General features: G+C 30.5%; 1 protein-coding gene and 1 long non-coding RNA gene across 6 annotated transcripts in view; one reads left to right on the top strand and one right to left on the bottom strand.

Annotated features, from left to right (window-relative positions):
- The window catches only part of chas (chascon), a 155105-nt gene that overhangs the window by 123844 nt on the left and 11056 nt on the right, over window positions 1-20205 (top strand). For 4 of the 5 annotated variants that reach the window (XM_088183515.1, XM_088183516.1, XM_088183517.1 and 1 more), the window contains 3 exons: window positions 11089-11236; window positions 11358-11471; window positions 12160-13519. In XM_088183515.1, the coding sequence (XP_088039641.1) occupies window positions 11089-11236; window positions 11358-11471; window positions 12160-13519 (1622 nt within the window). Of the gene's footprint in view, window positions 1-11088; window positions 11237-11357; window positions 11472-11954; window positions 12066-12159; window positions 13520-20205 lie in introns of those variants that run through there. The other variant, XM_088183520.1, reaches the window with a different exon arrangement.
- On the bottom strand, window positions 8601-8913 carry LOC148237012 (uncharacterized). The gene is made up of 2 exons (XR_015809178.1): window positions 8865-8913; window positions 8601-8802 (listed from the first exon to the last, which is right to left on the bottom strand). It is a non-coding gene; the product is annotated as an uncharacterized LOC148237012 (long non-coding RNA).

The following is a 20205-nucleotide window of genomic DNA, read 5'->3' as shown; positions in this document are numbered from 1 at the left end:
TCTTTTCCCACAATAAAAGCAAATTTGACGATTAAAATATATGTTATTAGTAAACATTTGTAACTGATGTCTTTAAATGCCAGACAAAGTATTTGTATACACGTTGATAATGCCTTGGAGTAACAAATGTTATGTTATAGCTATAGATTTACATTTATAATATTATAAAATAATATAGTATTTCAATTTGCTTAATACATTTAGGGAATGATAGATGAATATGTTTAACACGTTTATCCATAATTAGGTTATCTTAACTTAATTATGTTAATAGGTCAAAATGTATTAAGGTTAAAATAGTTTGATATGTGTATATTAGATTTGTTTTATTTTTTTATCGGATTAGATTAGACGCGAAAAATCGTTAGAATACTGAAAAAAGGTTTATTTGTGTTTATAAATTCTGTTATTATTTTTTAAATATTTGGAGTTTATTTTAACTGAACCTAACATCACTTATAGAAAGATTAGATAAAATTGCTTTTTAAATATGTTTGGGTAAAGGTGGTTTTCAATAAAAGTAAATTAAAATTAGTTTTTCTGTTTATTATTTAATAATTTATATATTTGTTATAAATTGTAACATAATCTCACATAACATATAGATAAATTAGGATTGAATATTTTTTATTATGTTTGCCTAAGAATAGTTTTAAAAATGATATACTGATTATATAAAAAGTAGAATATATATAATAAAGTAAAAAATCGAAAAAAATATTTTTAATAATATTCTACAAAATGTTAAATTACATTTTTAGATTCTCTCTTTATGTTTTAAATTATATTAGGTATTTATTATGATCAAACTTAACACGATATGTAAAATTATGTTATTTTTAATGTTAGGGTTAAAAGTATAATGAAAATAGGATTTCATAAATCACGTGTAAAATAATACATTTTAATAGTGTCTATATATATTATATACATTTTAATATTTATTTTAAGCTAATATATAAGATAATTTTTAAGGTTAGGATAATTTGGCAAGTGCAATATATATAAACTTATCCGTACCTTATCTTGTAATCGAATGAAAAATATAATGAAAACAGGATAGGAAAATAGAAAAGCTGCGTGAAAGAATAAATTTGAATAGAGTTTAGTTTATTTTTTAGCTACTATTTATTATATCCTAACTTAACATTAACTATTATATAAATAGGTTAGTTTAGACGTTTATATGATCAGATATTAAATAAAATGCAAATAGAATACTGTAAAAAAAGTTTAGTTACATATAGGTTGTTTTAATTACATTTAAACACAATTAATTACAAATAAGTGCGTTAAGTTAGTTTTGTGAATTTTATATTAATGGGATTAAATATAAAATACTGTTCATTAACTAGTATTTTGTAAAAAAGTTTAGTTACTCTTATTGGTTGTCTGTTTATTTTTTTAATAATTTCTTATTATTCATATATATTTGATGATATTATACATACTATTAAAAAAAATAGATGAAATTACTTTCAATTTGATTTTGGGTTAACACATTGAATACTGGGCATTATTCCTAAAAATGGAGCCGTGCGGCGGGGATTATTTGCGAAAATTAGGATACAAACTTATTTTTTTTAAAACATCGTAACTCTTTAATTAGTCAACGTTTTAACGTCAAATTTTAAAAACAGATTTATGATGATCGTTTTTTTGTATTCGCAATGATAAAATCAGTAAACGTCAAACTGTGGATCACGTACCAATAAAATAAAATATAATTTTTAGTTTAGAATAACCAAATATATATATTTTTGAATAAAAACAATAAAGATAATAATAAAATGATGATAAAATACTGTTGTATATAATAAAAACCGAAAATATCTAATTTTGTGACCTATACAATCAATTCAAAATTTTTAACACTTGACGGTCAAGTTACGCAGCGATATTTGCACGACACCCAACTTTCCAATTTCGAACAAATGTAACGTTTATGTTTATGTATTATTATTTTATATTTATGTTATAATTTATGTATTATTTTTTTATATAGTATATTTAATATAATTAAAATTATCAGTGTTTCTAAACATTTTATTGCTTTAATATTATATATTTACCACTTTTTGTATTTTTACCACACGGTACGCAATCTGTTAAAATAATGAAAAACGCGCACTTACTGTATACTTCGCATCCAATAAAGACTCGAACAACCAATGTGCTTGGATAGTTACACAAATTAAAGTCCTAATTTTTGCAAATAATCCCCGCCGCACGCTCCATTTTTAGGAATAATGCCCGGTATTCAATGTGTTGGTAATTGAAAACATATTGATAACAGTTTATTTAATTTGAACAGATCGGGATCATTTCAGGTCTAAATATTATAAAATATCACATTTGGGATTGATGAATCTGCATTTAAATGCCCACGATACCTCTACATACATATATATATAATAGAAAATAATGATAAATAAAAAACATTATATTTTATATTATAAAAATATGAATTTGATTTACTGTAATTTATTTCTTAGAAAATAGTATCAATAAGTGAAGGAATACGAAATAAATAAGCATTACAAAAATATATTGTAAACCTAACAAAATATAATAATGCAAAAAGTTGTAAAATAAATTAACGCAATTAAAAGTTGAGAATCACTGATTATTTTTTTATAATGCTTCGGGTTGATAATATGTACTTAGATATTAGGTCTAGCTCAACATTTCTTTTTTTTATGCGGTTACCTTTGAATATTTTGGGTTTTTTGTAATTTTGTAGATAAGAATTTCAAGAAACATCTCTAAAAAAATTACCATCTTTACCTGAATCAAACCGATAAGGTGGGGTTTTTCGTTAACATTTTTATAACAGCGTGCGCTTAGCCTAACGGAAACGTTACATTTGTTCGAAATTGGACGGTTGGGTGTCTTGCGAATATCGCCGCGTAAATCGACCGGTAAGTGTTAAAAATTATTTAAATATATTTATATATTATTGATACGTGATTCGCAATTTGGTATTGAGTGATTTCACTATTTCTAATAAATAATATGTGAGATAATTCCATAGAAAAAAATTGTATATATATATATGTAAACATACATCTTGAAACGAATTTATTTTACCCGAGTTTTGAGCCTCTGGAATTTAGAATTTCTACTATTTTGAACTATTTTTAGTTAATATGATATAAGTAACATCTGTAGGTAAATCCCTAAATAAATACCTTACAGTAAATACGCAGTTTACGTGGGTTTTTTTCGTATGAAGTTAAAATGACGAAACGCACAAATTTGTGCACACCGACGCAACGGAAGGTTTCTGAAACGCACAAATTTGTGCACACCGTACGCAATGAGTTAAGTTACCTTTGTAAATTAAATATTAATAAGATAAAAAGTAAAATATTGTACAACTAGGATTCTGTGAAAATGTTTAGTTACTTTTATTGTTGTTGTTGTTGTAACCTAACTTAAAATTAAAATTAGCAATTTATAGGTTAGCTTATATTATTTAAAAATATATTATGTTTGTTTTAAAAGTAAAATTTAAAATTGTAAAAATTGTGTTATAAAACAATTTTCTATAAAATGCTTCAAAAATGTTGCATTTATGGATTGTCTGTTTATTTACTAATTATTTTAACATATAGTTAGGCTAGGTTAGAATATTTTTGACTAGCTTTGTGAATATCGGATCAAAAGTAAATAATAATTTAGGACTGCGAAGTAAGTTTTATAAATAACTAATAGTTTAATTGGATTAGAAGTGTTGGGTTTTAAGACAGAAGAGATGTACCTTACAGGGAAAATAGACGCTAGAAAAAGATGATAACAGTTTATTGTAAAACTAATACAATTAATAATACGTATATTATGTATATTTTGAATAAATTCTTAGATAAGAGTTCTCATCTTGAATCACTTGATCGACTTTCATACTCTTGATTTGTGACGTCTCTATCGAATCACAGATGCTGATGCTATTTAGCCAATTGCGTCGCTTGCATATTCGACTAACGAAATATGTCCATGCCTTGAATTAGTGAAACTGCAAGGTAGACCTCATACAGAAATGTCTTATAATTTTCTTTCAACATATTTTTGAATTCATCATAGAAGGTTATGTTAGTTTTGTAAAAGGTTTTTAATTTAATTTAACTTAACACTGCCTAAATATAGTTAGGTTATATTTAATATCTTATTCATGTATAAATTATACATATTCAGAAGACATAATATTCTTTGGTAATGAATTTTGGACAGTAGTTTCTAGTTATTATCACGTGAATTAATTTGCCAAATAAAATATTTTTTTCTTAGAGGTATTGAACTTCAAAATAAAATAAAACACATCAAAATCGTGGTTATAGCCATGGTATTGGCTTTATTGAAAAGATAATTTTATGCCACTAGGGTTTTAATATAATTTCTGGCTCGAATAAAGCGCAATCTAGAAGTCTAATTTTCGAACAACTGGGTTCGTATATCAGCAATAACGCGGCGAATGTTGGCTTCCATGAAGTCCATCGTCTCTGGTTTATAAGCGTAAACTAGCGACTTCACATATCCCCACAGAAAATAATACAAAGGTGAAAAATTACACGATCTTGGATGCCAATTTATAAGTCCATTACGCAAAATTATGCGCACATCAAATGTTTCATTCAATAAATTTATTGTAGTATGTTGAAACCAAAGCTCTTTCACATTCAATTGGGGAACGAAAAAATCAGTAATCATGGATCTATAGCGCTCTCTATTGACTGTAATATATGGTCCAATGATTCCACCAGCCCATAAAGCATATAAACAGCGACTTTTTGTGGATGTGACGGAGTCTCAATAATGACTTGTGAATTTTATTTACTCCAAATGAAACAATTTTGCTTGTCGACATAGCCATTTAAGCAAAATTGAGCTTCATCGCTCAACAAAATTTTGTGGTGAAAATGAGGATCAAGAGCAATCTCGTTTTCGGTCCATTCGTCGAATGTACGACGAACACGATGGTCAAGCGGCTTCATTTTTTTCACGAACTGGATCTTGTTAGCTCATTAACCAAGATATTTCCCCAAAATCTTCCATAAAGTGGATGGACACGAAATCGAATCATTCGGGTCCTCCTCGATACTACGCTCCACAGCAGAAACAACTTGTACGGTGCGCACTGTACGACGTCTCTGCGGATGCGTATTATCAATTATGCGTAGTGCAAAAACGATTGATGGTTATTCGAATTATTTGCTGTCATGTTGTCAAATTGTCTGTCGCTGAAAAAGGCATGTCGCATAACAACATAAACTAGCTTATAAAATCCTCTTTGATCATGTTGCTTATTTATGAATCAATGTGTGAGGAAATAGTGTACGACATCCGAGCAAAGGCACGGATGTTAGTGACCAGAAAAGTGAGAGTAATCTCTATAAGATCAGGATTAAACAGGTGGTCATTGGCGTGAGAACGAATGACCGTCGATTCTTTACAAGATCCTCGAAGAGGATCGAATCTGCATCCAATCAACTGCATATACTGTGTATTTTCGCAGATAAGAAAAATATTGATTGTTAGCTAAGATCGCGTACACTTGATCGTATTTAAAGTGTAATAGTTAATTCTCGCCGATGACTGTCCGACGAAAGGGTTACCGCGCGCGCCGGGAGAAACGACCACTGTTGCTTTATCACGTACCGACGTTGAGTAATGGACGGCATATCTTCGTAAATAACCGCTGGAAGATCTAAAAATAAAATCGTACAGCAAGCGAGAAGAAGAAGGCCTACCGAAGTCCGCCGGTTAATTTATCACCGCGCCAATTATATAGATCGCCCGTGTCGATCTAATTATACTAGCGGCCCCGGTTCGCTCTCCTCTCTCTTCGAGATCGCATAAAATTTTATGGCCCTCTATGGCCGGTAGGACGTTCCCCAGGTCCGTCCTCCTCTTCGAAAGGGATGTGGGTGATGAGAATGCAGCTAGCATTCCGATTTCGGTACGTTTTCTCGCGAGAACCGGATATGAAAGCGGACGAAAAATTCCCTTCGGGGTATATGCAAGATGCGTTCGATACGCTCGGTAGTTATTACTTGCCAGATTTTTTTAATACAGCATCCTCGTAATTGCAGCGTAACTAGTCAATTCGACGTGGACGTCATTGAATGAATGCCAATTAAGGTTCAGGTCGAAATCTTAACAAGTAGTTAATGTTATGCAGCTTTGCTCCAAATTTTAGTCAGATTATGTAGGGCATTTTAGACCCATTTTTAATAATTGATAAATTATTAGGGATTAAAAATTATAAGATAAAGTATGATTCGATTAAAAATTGAATAATATTTAATTAAGGCAATGCGTTGAACGTAGATTGACTTGCAAAATACTTTATATTTTAATCAAACTGTTAAAAAATATCTTAGAAAGCAACGGTTATTTTTTGTCACAGTCCGTGACTGTTGATTCTATTTTATAAATTAAATTACATAGTATTAACGAACATAAACTAGTCTAAACCATATATAATTATAGCTATTCGAATATGGGATGATCAATTTTACTCTGTCTAAAGAGATTACGAGCTTTCTTTTATAACGTGATGATTATCTATCATTAATTTAAATATTTCTTCTACAGTTAACTGTACGGTCATTACACGACCTCTTAAATTATTCATTACTTAATAAAAAATGTATTTTCTTTAAAATTTTCTATGATTTAAGGTACACTTTTCCATTTGTGGTTGAATATATTGTATGAAGCGACAGCCTGGACGTTTCGCGGTCACTTAAAAGGAATTACTGTCAATTTGTCGGACAAGTCTCATTAGCAAAATCGCGAATGTTCCCACGGAACGTTGGGCAGTAGGAATAAATCAGTTTAGTTCGTTGATAACAGTCGTCGAAAGCTCTTTATGATTGCTTTAATTGATTAATAGCGGACGTTAACGAGGGTTAATTTAATCACTTAACAACTTGCAAATGCTTCACGTTCCAATCTTTGCAATTCAATATATGTGTGAAGTTTAAAATAAATACTTGAATTCAAAGATTTTAAATGCCGAGTCTGTCGTTAGTCATGTTTAACTATACATTTGTCATATTCAATTGCACAAAGAAGTTAAAATCGCAAGTTAACCGTTATCGCGTCATGCTGGAGCTTATGTAATAAAACGATTGAGTAAATCTGTATTGAATAATATAATGTGTTATTAATGTATTTGTGAATTGAGGTTAATCTTATTTAACTATAAATAAACTTTATTATACTTGAGTTAATTAATTTTAATTACTGGTTCGTAGTTATAAAACACCTTAGTTTAATACCTGTTTTAACTGCTGGTATAAATTTCATCTCAAATTTAGTTTGCACGTTCTATTGATTACATTGCAAAATCTTTTAATGTACACATACTTTTTAATTGGTGGTTTTTCATTTTTTATTTAAATACGTCTTATATAATACAATATGTATTTGATTAATAAAAAAATATATAATCAAATGTCAATGTTAGATTCATATTTGTCCACTTTATGGTAAGAATAAAAAATTGTGTTTCATTGAAATGAAATAATAATAAAAAAAATATATATTTATCTGTGTATTTTATGGTTATTTACTATTCTGGAGATGTAAGAATTTTATTTAGCCAGAATGGATAATATAAATTAATTCTTAACTTATAAATATGATAGAAGTAACATGTGTAATGTAATTCAACATCATTTAATATTTGTATTTTTGGTCAAGACTGGACTTTTATTAAATTGATTAATAAATATCCTTCTTGATGTTTGAGTGAGATGATTCTTTTAGTTACTCTTAATATATGAATGGCAAATTTGATGGCTACATATGTACATATGCTTTTATATTTTATACATATATTTGTGATAAAAGCCCCGTGGCAATGTTTTTAAGGTCGTTGACTCACAACTCTGAGAATACTGGTTCAGATGCGCACCTGGAAGGTGTAAAAGCGACCGAAATTAAAAATAGCTAAATCGTATCATTTACTTGAATCGCTTTTTTACTTAATAATGACCGTTCCATATTGCAAGTGCATTCAAAAGTAAAATTTGGAACGTTCACCTTGGATTGTAAATTGAAACGCTCAAGGCTTTGAATGCAATCTTAAATGTCTCTTTTGAGATTTTAAAAGATTGCATATGATTACAAAGATATTTGCTTGAAGAAAAATGTGCATAAACCTCGTTCAAGGTTGTGGATAAGTCTGTCTTGTCTTCTATGCATTCCAATGGTGTGCACTTGACTCAATGGGATACTGGGAGTGGACCTGCGTGACCCGAATCCTTAAAAATCTATAGTCTACCGAATGAAATTTACGATCGCTGTCATGAAAACGTGATAAAATTTTGTGGCAGACTATAAATAATACTCTATACAGAGTCAATGTTGCGTAGGGTCTTAAAATTTATTTTTAAGTCTAGAACTGATATTTCTATACATGAAAATATTTAGTATATTTATATTTTATAATCAGGTTATTACATATATTTTAAATACAAGTAAATAACTAAAATAATGCATTGATTTTTTGAACAGTTAGTTCTATAAAAAAGTAACGTAAAAACCCTTAATATTATATATAAATTGCCGCTGTCAGGCGATGAAGTTAAAATGGAAGTCGAAGAGCCTTTGTTGGCGCGCTGAGTTGTATTATTGTCAGCTGTGATTTCGGTAGAGCGACTGAGCTTGTCATAATGTGTTCTTGTGATGTTCGCTGGACGAATCACTGATGTCTTTCGGGTCGATGTGGACGTTGTGACTTCATGGTATTTCTCACCGAGTCTCTGCCACATTTATAGCTGGATCGAGACAGCTCTGGCAAATAATAAATGAAGATATTATTTGACTCACCGACTATATTCACATCACGTGCTCACGCTTTAAAATATACACTGTCCAGATGGTCACTCCGGCGATCGGTATCTTAAAGGCAGAAAAACAATAGTATTATGCACAGGGTAGAATATATTATCTAGCGCGCATCCTTTCCAAAAAGAGTATGGATGTGATTAGGTGGTCTGTACAATATTTTAAATTTTTTTTTCTTTTTTTTAATTGTTGTAAACGTAGCAATCGTTTGTGTGATATTATTTAACGTATATAATTTATCGTTAATAGGGATTACTTATTAAATTAATACTTTGATTTATATGCATATAAATATATTCTCCGATCAAAAATCTTTCATTGTTTTTACTTACCGTATTTTTTTCAGAATCTTTTGAAGATTTTATAACATCAACATTATTTTACTTAGAGCACTTATATCATTATATTTATAAGCCCACTCAATTAAATGTCAGCGTAAGTCAGTGTCGTTAAGTGTCTAATGTAGTTAGAAGTTTCTTCTTCAATTGTGTTCTCATATGCTTCAAGCTAATTGGCACTAGAAAATAATTCTGCATCACACTCTAACCACTTATAGATATGTTTTATTGCCATTTTCAAAACCCATTAATTATCGTAAATTCGTTCGTAAAAATCCATTAAATTTTTCTCTTCCTTTAGGCCAATATTAAGTAATTTATATATAATGGTATCAAGTCAAATCTTTTAATAACAAAGGTTTTAACCCTTTAATTGCTTACTACATAAATCAAAGTGTTACATAAAAAAAAAGTGGTAAGAAAAAAAAATCATCTAGAGCCTATTAAAAATATATTTCTTTTAGATATATTTTAGATTCGTTCTTCATTTATGATGTCAAATCCAGAAATTCTCAATGAAATAGCAATATTTGATGTATAAGATTTTGGCAATTATTTTGGAATACCTGATAATTTAAAAACTGCTACTATTATAGCTATACGTAAAATTAAAAATAGTAAAAGGTCAAAGAAACGAGACCAATTAAACATGTATAGTAATGAAAGTAGTAATCAAAGTATTAAAGGATTTTATTATTTCAGAAAATATTATGGATCATCAGTAGTTGTTGCCCAAGGATGGTAACAAAATTATTGGAGCAGTTTTCTTGAATTTCAATAGGGCTTTCGAAACATATTAAAAAAATTAGTGATTATGTTTTAAGACAGTTTGATAATTATTTAAAAAAGATAAAGTAAAAAAGAGAAAATATTATCTGACGGTGTAATACAGGGGTCCATATTAGGACCAGTGTTGTTTATAATATATATTATTTATATCAATAATAATATAGAAAAATATAAAATACATCTGTTTGCAGAAGACATAATAATATAAATAATATAAAAATATTTATAGATAACTCTAATATAGAAGTAGTTGAAAATATAAATTATTTAAGAGTAATTTTAGATACTTTTAGGAAACATTGAAATTAGATATTAAAAAAATAGTAAATAAAAGGTATAATATCTAGGATCATAAATATGTTAAATATAAATATAATACTATTACATTACCTCGCTTTAATTATTGTGCAACAATATTATATATGTATTACGTTTTGTAATAACGAAGGTCAATTTTTGACCCAATATCGGTATTACCGGTATTGCAATCCCTAATTATAAGGTGTGTCATATAATATTTTTTAGCTTTGTTTTGATGACTTGTAATTTAAAAAAAATGATAAATAAAGATACATAGATTTAATACTGGAAATAGAGATAATTTAAGGGTAGTTAAGTATAAGAGGAATATTGTACGGAGGTGTGAATTTGTGAATTAATATTTCTAGGAAAATCCGCAAAAATAAAAATGTAGCGGGTTTCCTCAATGGAATTAAGAAACTCTTTAGTGCATTAAGAAATATTTTTTGAATCGATAACATCATCAAAGTTGTATTTTTTATGCAAAAGAAATAATATTACACATGGCTGTTATATTTCATTTCAGTTTAAAATAGTTTTGAAAAATCTGATCTGAGATGGGCTCGCGTTGAAAGGGTTAATTTTTTTTAAATATTTTTAACGCGTTAGATATAACATATTTTTTTTACTCCATATCGTTTTTTAATTCGATAATATTAAATATTGCTGTTATATTTTATTTCATTTTAAAATCTGATCTGAGATGGGTTAATTTTTTAACCTTTGTAACGCGTTATATATAAAATATTTTTTTACTTAAATACTAAGCATCCGTAACAGATCATTCAATTTATTGTTTTTACAGGGAAAATCATTGAGCAGTGGCTCTCAAGAGGTGGTCCGCGAGGCCGGACAGCGGTGGCGGCAAACGCGAGATCAGGAATACGTAGATCATATGGCAGGTGGCGTAAGATTGAACAGGGAGATGAGGTACAACGCCGACACGGAAGAAGGTAATATAAATTCCGATAGTTAAACTTTACGGCGCACTAAAGCCATCTGTTGGCGAATCGCGCTATTAAAACGCCGATAAAACAGTTCGCTGCGGTCGATTTCACCGTGTATTTTCAACAGGTGAGAAGTTTGGCGAACCAGACATGGACGACCCTCACGACTGGGACAGCTTGTCAGCTAGGGTGCGAAAACAGAGGAGGCAAGGACACAGAACCTTGATGCAGAGGCAAAGAGGTGATCTAATTATGCGTTAATCATGTTCTCGTTATTTTCGCCCACATTGAAAATATTTCGCGTGGGATTTATTATAAGGAACGACATAATTACTGAAACGAAAACAAATAAACTGGCCATATGGGATTTGATGCATTCAAACGTCCAGTCACGTCCATACTGAGAATGCGTGTGACGAGCTATTGCTGGAAAATTTTCAATTTTTGGCTTTGATGGGCCGAATACTAATTATTCGTCAGATGTTAAATAAAACGTTTGAACAGTTGCCGGCATTTCTGTATCATTGTTTACACGACAATGGTGATGAATATATCTAGTTAAATATGATTCATTAATTTATTATTTGACCTTGATTAGTGTTTATATATTATTAGTGAAAACTTAACTTAGGTTAAATTTGAACAATCGTCTGTGTAAAGATAAACAAGCGCGTATAGCATGCAGAGCCTTTAATAAGCAAACAGTCTTAGATGTTCTCAGATCAGTCATAGGTTTACATCGCAACGAGGAGGCTGTTTCGCGCGATTTCATATTACGTAATGGCCGTTTAAAATTCTAATTTTTTTTATTATACACATAATAATAAAATCCCACGTGAGTTAACCGCAGATAGTAATTCGATCGCTGGACGCGCGGTCGCCTTTAACGTTGGCGTTGTCTAGTCCTTCAACAGTCGTTGTTGTTCCAGATGCTGAGTTACTCGAGCGAAAGGACGCTCTGACGAAGAAGCCGATAGATTACGACGAAGAGGAAGAGACGAGGAAGAAGGAGACGTGCAAGTGGCTCGAGAATCACTTCGGAAGCGACTCCCGCTCCTCGAGGGACTCGATCGGCGACGAACTGGAAGAAGGACCCAGCACTAGTTACTTTAACGTGACTATTAAATCTCAGCCGAATCAGCAGAACGGCGTTAAGTACAAAGCTCCAGAACCACCAGTGATTAAAGCGCCTACGCGGCAAAAGCCATACGTAGCACAAGTGACGTCTTCTTCGAGGGTGTTCGTTCCATCTCCAGAGCCAGAAGTCGTGCCTCCACCGTCGCGCGTTAAAGGATACTTCCAAGGTGTTAGTGAGTGGTCTCAGAGGAGAGTTGATCCTCCGCGTAGGATAGACTCGCCGCCTTCGCCAGTGCCACCCAAAAACTTGCGTTCTTCGACCCTGCAAAGAGACGATTCGGCTTATGTGTCTTCATCTACAGTGAACGGTCCGAATCGGCGCACGAGTCCCGAAAGAGCATCGCCTTTCCAGAGCTTAGACAGGCGCGATAGTTCAGAAAGAGCATATTCTCCATATCGTTATAAACAAGTGGCTCAACCGCAATACAGACCCCCTCAAGACGATGAAATAAGATACGAGAGAGGACCAGCGCCACCTGAAAGAAAAAGAGCAATGGAGCGCAAACAAAGGAACTCAGACGATAGTAATCGATATGATAGTGGATATAGGAGTCAATCTAGGAACGATTATAGAGAAGAAGAGCCACCTCCGGATTATTCGCCACCTAGGGCGAATCGTACGAAACGATCTAAGTCGAAATCGCCCGTAAGAGCTCCATCTCCACAGTTGTCTAGGAGTAGTAGAAAACCGGTACAGAGGACCAGGTTCGCGTCTGATGAGCCCAGACCGAACGGCGAGAGGAGGTCAGTGGGCGCAGCTATAGGTCAGTCCATCAGAAAGTTAGTGGGGAAGATCAGGTCGGCTAGTCAAGAGCGTCGCAATAAGGCTAAGGGTAAGAGGTCGTCTAGGTCTCCTTCGCCGAGGCGAGAGGGGCCTCTGAGCTCCACCTACCAACAATACGGCAGTGTGGACAGCGACCCGCCTGCCGTTAGATCTCACTCTCGAGCACACGCGACCCAGTCAGCGACCAGCTCGGACATGGACCGCCGCGGACCGGTGTCTCCTCTTCAGAGATACTATCTAGGAGAGGATCCATTCGGAGGTAGCATATACGGCAGGGAGAACAAATACGACGGTGCCAAGCCGTACAAAACGTCTTCCAAGAAAGTCAACGGGCACAATGGGAGCGCAAACAACAACGAAGAGCACAGGTGAGATTCATTCAATGCTAATTAATCAATAAAGGCAATTTATTAATGTTTTCAAACGTATCCAGAAATTTCATTATTTTTATATAATATTGAAATTATACCGGTTATTCCAGTTTAGATTTTCTGTGTATTTTTAAAGCTTCTTAAGATAAATATTCATTGAATGCAAATTTACAAAAAAAAAAAACATCCTTGTATACGAATGTTTTATAAATATTTTAGCTAAAATTTAGTTTTATAATCAAGTATATAAAATTCAATTGACACATTTGCAAGACATTCGATCAAAATATTGTATTGATTCGATGAAAGTGGTCTTGACATATTATGAATACATTAAGATAGGATGTGAACGAGTTATGTTTTAATTTCATATTTTTTTTATACTTGATTTTAAGGTTCATGTGGTTCAATATTAAATATTAAACTACTTTCAATGACTCGATTTATATGAACAAATTTATTTTTCATTTAGAAAGATATTTCATTTTTTATTAAATATATTTTATATATTATACAGTTATATTTAAATAATATATTGACAAAATTAAGAATCCATATTGAGTATAGTAAAATATTCTATATAACCTAACTAACTAGTTAAATTATCAGCATGTAGAATTTTCAAGTTGATCCAATTAGAGTTTCATATGTTGGCAGCACTGTAAATCAGACATCTGTCGATAATCACGTGTGTTTAAAGTGTCAAATGCAGGGACATCGTTTCAACTTTTTTCAGGAGAGTGGCAAAGATTGGCTAGTAAAGATTCATTAAATGACATGTATTTTTCTGGCCAAGTACAGTCGCGTAAAAAGCAATATAATCGTGCCGTCGCCGCCGCAGTGGAAACGCTCGATTTTGAACCAATATTACGACTTGATAGTATCAAATGAAGCATATCTAAACCAAATTTTGACCAATATGAGAGCGCAAAAAACAAGTATCACTTCTCAGAAGTCAAAAATCCACGCCAAAAGCAATAAAATCGTGCCGTCGCCGTCGCAGTGAGAACGCTCGTTACCGAGCGTTCTCACTGCGGCGGCGTCGACACAATTTTATTGCTTTTGACGTGGATTTTTGACTTCTGAGAAGCGATACTTGTTTTTGCGCTCTCATATTGATCAAAATTTGATTTTAATATACTTTAACCAATACTATCATAACAAAAGTCCGTAGTATTATCGGTAAGGATAGCTATCATATTTTAAAAATATAGTGTAATTTCAAATTGCGTGATGTGACGTCTGTCTGTACTTCTTCTACTCATTACCCCTGAGAGTTGAGTTGGCTAAGTTTATATTTTAGACTTGATCTAATGAAAGTTCTAAAACTAAATATGAGTAAGGTATTCGTAACTGTTGAATAGAGTTTCATAGACATTTTAGAGCAGCATATAATTTCACTAGCGCTTATCAGTTAAATTATATTTTCACTAGTATTATAAGCATATATTTACCGGTGAAAATTTATTTGGACTTCACTAGTGAAAATATAATTTGACTGAAAAATACAGAGGTGACCATTTAATTAATATATTCATAATTAATGAAATACAGAAAAGATAGAAGTATCTCTTAAAAATACTGAAAATTTTATCATCAAAAAAATATATTGCGCATGACATAGATGCCTTTGAACTGCAATGGTAAAACCATTTTGGGCGTGACATACATGCCTTTGAAATTCTAAAGGTTAAAAATAATAAGCTGCATATCTTAATACATATAGCGATGTTTTATATATAACAATAATGGTTCTATCGAACTATTTACAGGTTTATACATGTTTTATTTAAGTATATAGTTCATTATTATCGCTGCCAGATCTGATCTGAGAAAAATCCATATTTTTTGGGTGATTATATTATAGTTATCCTTAAAAATAATTCGTTGCATAGCCTGTAGTTTTACATTTGTAATCTAATTATTTTCATTGACGTATTGTCTTAAAAAAAATCATATTTTCCAACAAAAAAATTATATTCAGATTTTGCTTTAAAATAGCTTGAAATATGTAATGTTATAATTGTCTCTTTCTAAAGAAGCGCTTTCTTATCTGTGTTTGTAAATATAACGAAAATGATGTTATCGAACTATTCACAGTTTAATACATATTTATATTTTAGTATATAGCGCATAAATATATTTTTACAATCATAGAAAAAATGCATTTTCTATGTATATATGAACTAATTATAATAACTGAAAAATGCTTGTGAGAAAAATCGATGATAAATACTAAATTTAGTCAGAAAACTGCTACACAATTATGAATTTAGATCTGGCGATCAATTACACATTCTTCAATCATTTTCTTATAAGCTTGGCACAAATTCTTTAACATATATTACATTTAAAATCTTTAATGATTTACCGTTTAACAAAGTCAACAAAATATATTTGACTTTAATAAATAAAATTAAGTCAATCATTTACCATGATTCTTATTTGTTATTTATAAAATTATTAAAACATATTTTAAGTGTTACTTAAAAATTATATTTATTCTAAATGTATACATAATATACATATGTATTAAATTATAACCTCAGAATGAGTTTATTTTTACTCGTGAGTAATTACGCAAATAAATAAATAAAAAAATATTTCTCAAAAATCGATTAAAAAATAATTCGTTGCAAAGCTTAACACTTATGTTATATGCTCTTTGTCTACTCTTTCTGAACAATCGCCTTCTGATCTATGTCTATAAATACAACAAGAATGATTCTATCAACCTATAGGTTAAAACTTATTATTATGATATTATAGTATAAGGTATATAAAGTCTATAAATATATGTTTACAAAGAAAATCTTAAATACATTAAATTTTATTGCTAATATTATAAATCGAATTACTTTTCTAGAGCAACTTCAATGATAAGTTGTTTTAAAAAATTATGCTTTCCAGCAATAAAAAATTCGGTTTGCTTCAAAAAAATACGTTGCATAGCTTTTAATATGTAATGTTATAATTGTATACTCTTTCTGAAGAAACGCTTTCTGATCTTTATTTATGTATAAAACTAAAATGGTTCTATCGAACTATTCACAGGTTTATCTAAAAAATCGAGATTTTTAAATCGAGGAAATTTAGGACAATTATTAGATTATATTTTACTAGAGTGCTAAATTTAAACATTTGAGACACTCATTAGATCATTTGAGATGAATATAAAAAAATCTGATTAATATAAATAATGCATCTATTCTTAATAAATGGTTTAATTATCATCGCTATAATAATTACTGAAAATTTATAATTATTTACTGTCATATAATATTATAGAAATTTACCATTTTATGTAAAAATTACTGAGTTTATCTTAAAAATCATTAAATTTACTAGCAAAAAATAATGCTTATTCTAATAAAATACTAAAGATATAAATATACGTAAATTCATATAACAATTTCAATGCTTATGTTAAGATTTAATTTTCTGACAAAAATATATTTTTATGTATTGAAAATATATGTTCACTAATATTTTAGATTAAAAATATACTTATATTATTTTTATTTTTTAAGCTGATACAATGCTACTTGAATCAAATATACCTTCATGTTGTATAACTCATCTTTGTGTTGTTTTTCTTGCTTGTATATGATTGAGGCCATTGTGCGTGCAATCTTGTCACTTCCTAGTGCCGCCCATGCGTTTTATGTCAAATACAGCCTTGCCAACAAAATTCCTTCGATTTCACCGATTCTCATCTGAATCGTCCCGCTGTCCTTATACGTATTAAACTTTGGGCTCTTGTCAATTGTTCCGCATTACAAGGTGGCTTGTTTGTTGCGATTCGACGACATTATATATTCAAAAGTATCCAATTCCGCGCCCACTCGGGGCAATCAAAAACTTTTGCACGTTTTTTCTCCCGAAGGAAAAACAGCATCGTTCTTGTTTTTTTCTGCGTCTTTAAAGTTTCGCCCACGAATAACATATTCGACCACGAGACTTTGTTTGTATACAAAATGGCGTGCCTCTTGTTTTTTATATCAATATAATCGATTCTTGCTCATATTTCAAATGTAAATATAACACATCATTATTGGTTCCAATGCTTTTAAATTAATTAGTTAAGTGCAAACATGTATGCATGTAATTACACTTAAAATATAAATAAAGCAATAGCCATTTTTTTAATTTATTGAATAAAGTAATAAGATGACCAATTTACAATAAAATGCAATTTTCCAATAAACTTTTTGCGGCTGGAATAATTTTTCCAATAAAAACGTATAATTCCTTGTCAGATTCTTTGATTGACAACCATTTCCATAGAAATGTCACATTGCTAATTGACGCATTTTAAAAAACAAAGTTATCGTACCATAGATGCTAAAACATATAAACGTATTTTTTAATTTTTATGTCTCAATAACCGTTAATGCTATTGAAAATATAAATACTCAAAATCTTATTTATTTTTATAATTGATTTTTTAAGGTATAGCATTGTTAAAATAGGAATAGAAATGATTTGTAAAAGTACTACTTTTACAAAAAACTTTATGTTAAAAACACATATTCATTAATCATCGCGCGATTAAATACATTGATCTTAGATTATGATTACTCTGGGTATATTTTTTCTCCATCTTTCTATAGCTAACATTTTAAATGCTTCAATCCTTATAATCTGGACTGAAATATAATAATACAAAATAAACCAAGGATTCAATTAAATAATACATAGACCAGTTCTTCGCAAAAATTTTACATTATACTTTTCGCTTTATTCAAGACTAATAAAAAAAACTCGAAAGGAATTTTTGCTCTTAAAATAGACATACATGTGGTTTTCATTGCCATGAAAAAATACTATGTTTATGTATATATGAATAAGAATTTTACGCAAATATTGTGTCATCGCAAATCAACATTGAACTTTTTAACAAGCAATATAAACAGAGGGTTTTCCGCGTTTTCATACAAAACAATGTCTAAGCAAACTGAGCAAAGAATATATTATTTCAAACGCAGATAGAAATGGGTCCGTTTTGCATATGGGTGAAATTCAATACGAGCTTAGATCAGCACCTACACTTGCCACTGTCAAATATAGATAGATAACCAAACTGGATTATTGAATATAGAAATCGAACTGAAAACACCCACCTCCGGTTTAAAATTCATATATCATCATGTAACCGCGAATTGCGCACGAATAATTTATAGTCCGACAATTAGCACTAATATGAAAAAATCCCAAAATGGACATAGGACCAATCATTCATTTATGTACGAGTGTTATAATTTATAATTCAATCTGAGAACTGGCATTGTCTGTTTCGTTAGTGGTTTAATATTCAACGGCAAGGGAAAGCTGTGCGAATTTTAGATTAAATTAACTCGTTTTATATGTGAAAAATGCCATGAAACTATTTTTCTTTTGAGTGATGGTATAAGTCTTATATAATTATGAGATGATTGTGGAGGTTAATGGAAAATATGTTATACTGTTTTAATAATACATATTTTTGTAAATAAATATAAGTCTCTATGCTTCAAGTTTATTACATAATCGCAAGATTGTGAAATAAACTGTTCAGTAGAAAATGCGGTTTTAATACTTTCAGATTAATAAAAAAAAATGTGTTTTTAAAATAAGTTTGTTGTGATATTGATAAAGTGATATGTGAACATTTTCCTTCGAAATTCTCGGTGGCTCAAAATGGCCGCTATGACATCAAATATCACTTGAATGCGAAACGAGTCTAAAAACCCGCAATTCACCGCTAGCAATTAATCGCTAGCAGTTTACCGCCTAGAAGCAATGAAATGTGTTTATATAATCTCACTTATTCATTGATTTATTGACGCTGTGGCAAGTCTAAAAAATATTTTTTTAAATCAAGACGTATTTTAAGAGGAAACAGGACGTATTTCATAAGCTAGATTTTGCTTTTTTTAATGTATTTTGAAGAACTGCTTAAACATAAGTAGTTTTAAACTTGACTTTACTTAAATGCCTAATTATTTATTTATTACGTATTTTAAAGTACTGAATACAACAAAATTATTATTCTAGCTTCACAATAAGCATAACTACTGTCGGATAGTATTGATTTGTTTTCATCCAAGTACTCACAGTTGGTGGACAAATTATTGTATAGCTATTACAGTTATTATTGTACGTTTTTTTCTGAGAAAAGTGCATTAGCATGCAGCTGTTAAATTATCGTTGATAAAAACATTGTCGTCGGGTGCAAGACGCTTGTGATCTTTTAATGAAACGAAAATTATTATAGCTTTATCTTAGTATTGTCTCAGATTGGAATTATATACACGTGTAATGCATTTCTCGAATTATATGTAATTATTATTATATACACGTGTAACATATTAATAATCTCATTACGTTTGAAATATGAATATGGAATAATTAAATTATTAAAGCGTCAATCAGTTGCTAGAACTACAGGATCATACATTCGTATTATTCACGGAGCAACCTTACTCCCCTGCCTATTCCATAACATTCGTCCATCTGAGATGTAGAATTTAAATTATTTTTTAAGGATACTGAAAGACGTAAATTCGAGTGACATTTCTACAAAAAAGTCAAAACTTAAAGACCTTTACGTAAATATACATATTTTTATGCTTTAGTCTTTATATATACATACATACAAACATATATGTATGTATATAGCAGCACTATACAGCAGACCATAT

Source organism: Plectrocnemia conspersa, unplaced genomic scaffold (assembly GCF_051122295.1).
Source record: "Plectrocnemia conspersa isolate PC_06_02 unplaced genomic scaffold, ASM5112229v1 ptg000003l, whole genome shotgun sequence".
In the NCBI taxonomy this organism is placed as follows: Eukaryota; Metazoa; Arthropoda; class Insecta; order Trichoptera; family Polycentropodidae; genus Plectrocnemia; species Plectrocnemia conspersa.
The sequence above is the reverse complement of the archived record's forward strand: the minus strand, read 5'-3'. Positions and strand labels throughout refer to the sequence as shown.